At 55.4% G+C, this 6,000-nt stretch overlaps 1 protein-coding gene across 5 annotated transcripts in view; it reads right to left on the minus strand.

The window, feature by feature from the left end:
* The window catches only part of DCTN1 (dynactin subunit 1), a 36,999-nt gene extending 31,642 nt beyond the window's left edge, over positions 1-5,357 (minus strand). For all 5 annotated transcript variants that reach the window (XM_041473828.1, XM_041473827.1, XM_041473826.1 and 2 more), the window contains exons 1-3: positions 5,113-5,357; positions 3,966-4,044; positions 1,266-1,297 (exon numbers count right to left, since the gene is read on the minus strand). In XM_041473828.1, coding sequence (XP_041329762.1) covers positions 1,266-1,297; positions 3,966-4,044; positions 5,113-5,340 — 339 coding nt within the window. In that variant the 5' untranslated portion in view covers positions 5,341-5,357. The remainder of the gene's footprint in view (positions 1-1,265; positions 1,298-3,965; positions 4,045-5,112) is intronic.
* Positions 5,358-6,000: the final 643 nt, after the last annotated feature.

Here is a 6,000-nt window from a genome sequence, read left to right on the forward strand (position 1 = left end):
ACACAGCTGCACATGGAGCAGCATCTCCTGTCCTGACTCCTTCTCCACATCAGCAGCACAAAAAAATTCCAAGAACAATCCCCGTTCCCTGATTTCAAGAATGTTGAGGTTTTCTAAATATTCTCTTTGTCTTCTAATGAATTCCAGGGTGGAATTAAACCAGGAGGATCAGGCAGGGAGCACACGGAGCACAGGCTCCAGCAGTGCCAGGGGTTGATGGATCACACCCCACACAGCAGCAAAAACCAAAAAACCTTCCCAAATCTCTCTAACACAGGGCAGGGAATCCATTTCCATCCTCCCCTCTGGCTGGAGCTCACATTCCCCAGGATCTGAGCCCAGTGAACCCCCAGGTGCTGCTCCTTTCCCACACCCAGCATCCAGCTCCACAGCAGGGTGGGGAGAATTCCCACTCCTGGGAATTACCCAGAATGGCAGGGCAGGAGGCTGGGCTCCAGTGTGCCCCAACCCAGCCCACAGGTTCCACATGCACAGAAGCCCCTTGACCCCACCATTTCCTTTCCCACACTGCCCACATCCCAGCTGGGCCAGTTCATCCCCATGGAAAATCCAGTTTCTGCCCCAAAACACACAAACCCACCCAGCGTGTCCCCAGGATCACCCAGTTCCATCCCTGGTCCCCAGGAGTGGTGCCCTGGGCAGTGCTGGGGGAACTGCTGGACCTGATGGTCTCAGGGAGTTTTTCCAGCCTCAGTATTCCATAATTCCTCTCTACCCCACACCTGTATGGCCATTCCCAAGGACAGGAACCCGCTCCAGATTCCCATTCCTTAGGAAATATCCCTCATATTTGGGTACAACATGTCCCAGGAGCCTCTGGAGCTCCTGGATGAAGGTACTCAGAGGGGAGCTGTCCCAGGATCCCTGGAAGTGCCCAAGGCCAGGATGGACAGGGCTTGGAGCACCCTGGGACAGTGGAAGGTGTCCCTGCTCATGGCAGGAACTGAGGGGCTTTGAGGTCCTTTCCAGGATTCCAGGAGGGTCAGGGTTTGGAGGAAGCAGCCAGGGAATGCTGCTGAACTCAGATCAAAATGTGTGACACAGGACCTGTGCTGGATAATCCCTCAGGAACCCACTGATTCCTGGCCAGTGGCTGAAAATGACATTTTTTACACCTGGTTTCCCATGGGTTTTAGGAGAAATTCCCTTTTCCACGGGCATTTTATCTCATGAAAGTGTGTCCATGTGCTCTTCCCAAAGGGATGAAAACCTCTCAGAGGTGACAAAGTGCCAGGGTCACTCACCAGTTTGCTGGCCTTGGTGGCATCAAGGGAATCTGTGAAGAGAACAGAACAGAGCCATGAGCCTGAGGGACACCCCTGTCCCCATCCCAGTGTCCCTGCAGCCAGAGGGCACCCAGCAGGGGGACAGGAGAATTTTGGGAAGTGGGAGTGAAGCAGAGTCAGGATCTGGCAGGAAATGCTGGCACATGGGGTGTGGGTTTGGGGGGACAGGGAATTCCTTATGGGAGCTGCTGGCTGAGGAAGGCAAACACTTGGATACACCTCAGAGCTGGGGCAGTTCCACTGCTCTCCTTGGGCTGAATCCCTGGATTTCATGGATTCCTGAGCTACTGGCAGAGTCTGCTCAGGGACTGGCAGTCACCATGGCTGCGGGTTGAAATCCATGTGTGTGTGACATTTGGGGACACAGAATCATGGAATGGCTTGGGTGAGAAGGGACCTTAAATCCCATCAACCCCACCTCGTGCCATGGGCAGGGATACTTCCCACTATCCCAGGGTGCTCCAAGCCCTGTCCAACCTGGCCTGGGGCACTGCCAGGGATCCAGGGGCAGCCACAGCTTCTCTGGGCACCCTGTGCCAGGGCCTCCCTCACAAGGATGAATTCCTTCTCAATATCCCACCCAAATCTTCCCTTTTCCAGTGGGAAGCCATTCCCTGTGTCCTGTCCCTCCCTGGCAGGTGTGTCTGGATTCCCACCCTCACCCAGGTGTCACCAGCAGCTCCCCCCACGTGTCCCCTCCCGTGCTGGCTCCATGGCAGAGCCATCCCTGCACCTCCCACTGCAGTGCTGCTGCAGCAGCTGCTGTTTCCATGGAAACCCTTGGCAGGCAGCCACATCCCAGCCCTGCATCCCTGACAGCATCATCCCACACCCCACCTGCAGCCCGGGCTCCTCCTGCTCTGGGATGCCAAGATGGGGGGGCTGGGACTGGTGTCCGTCTGTCCCAACCCAGCGTCCAGGGAAGGAGCTGGGAAGGGGCTGGAGCTCCAGGAGCAGCTGAGGGATCTGGGAAAGGGGCTCAGCCTGGAGAAAAGGGGGATCAGGAGGAAACTTCTAGCTCTCCAAAACTCCCTGAATTCCTGGAGCCAGGTGGGAGGTGGGATCTGCTCCCAAGGAACAGGGACTGGAGGAGAGGGAACAGCCTCAGGCTGGGCCAGGTTGGATATTGGGAAAATTCCTTCTTGGAAGGGGCTGTCCAGCCCTGGCAGGGGTGGAGTCCCCATCCCTGGGGGGATTTACCAGCCCTGTGCATGTGCCACTTGGGGACACGGTCAGTGGTGGCCTGGGCAGTGCTGGGGAATTTGGGGGTGTCCCAGGGCTTTTCCAGCCTGAAGGATTCCATAATTCTACTGCAGCATCCGAAGCAGAGAGCAAGGAAGGGCCCATTCCATTTTTCCCAACTAATTTTACCTCTCACTTCCTCGGAGAGGAGAAATCCCACCCACAGCCAACACCCACAGCCCCCAGCCCACCCCGATCCGTTAATCCCGATGCCACAAACGCTTCCCACGCGGAGCTCCCGGCTTGGCACACGGAGCCGGGGGAGCAGCCAAGGCAGGAAGCTGGCAGAGCCCCTTCCGGCAGCTCCCGGGATCCCGCAGCGCCCGGGGAAAACATTCCCGACAAAGCAGAGCTCAGACGGAGGGAGGGAGGGAGGGAGGGAGGGAGGGAAGCCCGGCTGGGCCCACAGCCAGGGACAGCGGATGTGGGAAAAACGGGGCAGGAACGCTCAGAGGGGAGCGGGAAGGGATCCCTGCCCCCGGGGGAACGGGGCACGGCAAGGGGCTGGAGACAGGGATGCTCCTGTTCCACTGGATATTGCAATTCCACAGGCTCAGAGTGCTTCAGTGCCCGCTGGGAAATATTCCGTGATTTGCCCCTTCCTTCAGGAAGGATTTCCCATCCCACCGGGGAAGGACTTCCCACCTCTGCAGGAGGGATTTCCCATCTCTCCAGGAAGATTTCCAATCTCTCCAGGAAAGATTCCCACTCCTCCAAGGAGATTTCCAATCTTTCCAGGAAGGATTCCCAACCCCTCCAAGAGAGATTTCCCCTCTACAGGAAGGATTTCCCATCTCACCTCAGAAGGACTTCCCACCTCTGCAGGAAGGATTTCCAATCTCTCCAGGAAGGATTCCCACTCCTCCAATGGAGATTTCCCATTTATTCAGGAAGGATTCCCACTCCTCCAAGAGAGATTTCCGGTCTCTCCAGGAAGGATTCCCAACTCCTCCAGGAGAGATTTCCTGTCCTTCCAGGAAGAATTCCTACCCCACCAAGGAAGATTTCCAACCTCTCCAGGAAGGATTTCCAATCTCACCTGGGAAGGACTTCCCACCTCTGCAGGAGGGATTCCCCATCTTTCCAGGAAGGATCCCCACTCCTCCAAGGGAGATTTCCTATCTCCCCAGGAAGGATTCCCACTCCCCCATGGGAGATTTCCCATCTCTCCAGGAAGGATTCCTATCCCACCAAGGGAGATTTCCAGTCTCTCCAGGAAGGATTCCCACTCCTCCAAGAGAAATTTCCCTTTTTTTCAGGAAGGATTTCCACGCCTCCAGGAGGGATTTCACACTCCTCCAGGAGGGATTCCCCATCCCCTTCAGGAATAATTTCCCATCCCCTCCACTAAGGATTCCCATCTCCCTGGGAAGGATTTCCCACCTCCCTGGGAAGGATTTCCCAGTTGGGCCATACCTCTCTTAGGGACCTTCATGGCAGCAGATTCCGGGGTTTCTGGGGATGTTGTGTCCGCTCCATCCTCAAACACCTGGATCTGGAAAAAACACAACGACCACCCTTGCCCAAAATTCCCAGACAGGGAGACCAGGGAACAGATCCCTCTGGGAGTGGGTTCAGCTGAGCAGATCCCATGGTTTTGGCACAGATTTTTAGTTTCATCATTTTGGTTTTGCCATCAACCCTTCTGAAAACAGCCACACACTCCTTATTTTCACTGGGAACACGGAATATTCACACAGGCAATGAGGAAAGTCAAAGCTCTGGATTTGACAGCCCGGAACATCCGTACCAGATTCAGGGATTTTTCTTTTGAACTATTTTTAGATGCATTTTTGCTGGATAAACATGGAAAATGAGGTTGGGAGGGATTAGATCCTTGAGAGAGAACCATCCCTGTGCCTCAGATCAGCACCTCCCAAATTGTTCCTGCAGGAATTTGCCTGATCCATCACACCTCCCACCTGCAAGCTCAGCTTAAAAATCAAAATAACCTGGGAAGCTGTCAGACAGGAATTCCATTTTTGGAAGATTCCTGACACCAGGAATAATGAAATTTTAATTAATAGCCACAAAGAGACCAAGGAAAAGATGATTCCAAGGAAATCAAGACACCTACAGCCATGCAGGGTGGGAATTCTGAGTGGTCTGGGGGCTCCCCAGCAGATACAGCCTAGGAGGGAATTCCAGAGCTCCTGGAGAGGCTGGGGACAGGGACACAGAGAGACTGGATTTGGAGTGACACTGGGAACTGCCACCACAGACTGAGCACATCGTGACCATCGAGCTCCTCTGCCAAAGGCAGCTCCAGGTGATGCCAAAATCAGGGATTTCTACACACCAGAAAAGGAGCAGCCATGCTTGGACAGAATGGAATTGCCAGCTTGGGAAGCCTGGAATGGCTTTGGTGGGAAAGGACCTCAAATCCCACCCAGTGCCACCCCACGCAGGACCTCAAGTGCAGAGGCTGAAATTCCACCTGGCTTTGGAGCCTGCTGTCCCCCACTTCGAGAAACAGAAAATCCCAAAACCCCCAGGGCTATTTCCCTGTATTTAACATCCAAGCCACGACCCCGGGACCCCGGCACGCCGGGATCCCACCCACCTGGGACTGCCTGACGAAGATGCCGTGGTTCTCCTCGCAGGTGAAGTACTTCCTGCCCTGCACCGTGCCGTCATTCTTGCCCTTGGCCTCGTCCAGGATGACCCCGACCCACTTGCCGGTGGCGAACAGGGTGGCCCCCACGTAGGCCACGGTGCCGCGGTGGCCCTTGCCGATGACCTCCACGCGGGAGCCCACCTTGAGGGGCTTGCTGCCGCCGTCAGAGCTCATCCTGGCCGTGCTGGAGGCCTGCCAAAGGGGGAAAGAATGCCTCAGAAAGGTGGGCTGGATGTCGGGAGGGTTCATCTCCCTCCGGCCCCGCTCGCCTCCTCCAGGGGTTTTGTTTTGGGTGATTCCTTCTGCTCCCCAACGGGAGAGCACAAGACACAGCACAGCCACCAGCAGTGGCTCACAGACCTGATTTAGCCCCTTTTATAACATTTTTATAAGCCTTGGGGGAAAAAAAACACAAGAGCAGCAGTCAGTCAGCTTTAACCAGCTCATGCTCCATCTTTTCCCATTTTATCAGCATTCCCATGGGTTTCCAGCCTGAGAACTCTGTGCCCAGGAGCTGACAGAGGTCATTGTCCCATCCCTTCACACTGCTGGGAGCTCCTGGCACTGCCCCATGCCTGGACTCAGGGTACCCCAGCTTGGAATGTGGGTGGGAAAGTCCAGCAGCTTTCCAGGTGGGATTGTCATTATCCACCAGAGAGGAAACGGCCTCAGGTTGTTCCAGGGGAGCTTCAGATGGGAAAATTCCTCCTGGGAAGGGCTCTCCAGCCCAGGGCAGAGGTGGAGTCCCCAGCCCTGGAGGGATTTAAAACCTCAACAATTCCATGAGTCTATGTCATCAACATTACATCCACATTTATATTTCAGCAGGCACCA

Source organism: Pyrgilauda ruficollis, unplaced genomic scaffold (genome assembly GCF_017590135.1).
Source record: "Pyrgilauda ruficollis isolate IOZ18807 unplaced genomic scaffold, ASM1759013v1 scaffold302, whole genome shotgun sequence".
Classification (NCBI taxonomy): Eukaryota; Metazoa; Chordata; class Aves; order Passeriformes; family Passeridae; genus Pyrgilauda; species Pyrgilauda ruficollis.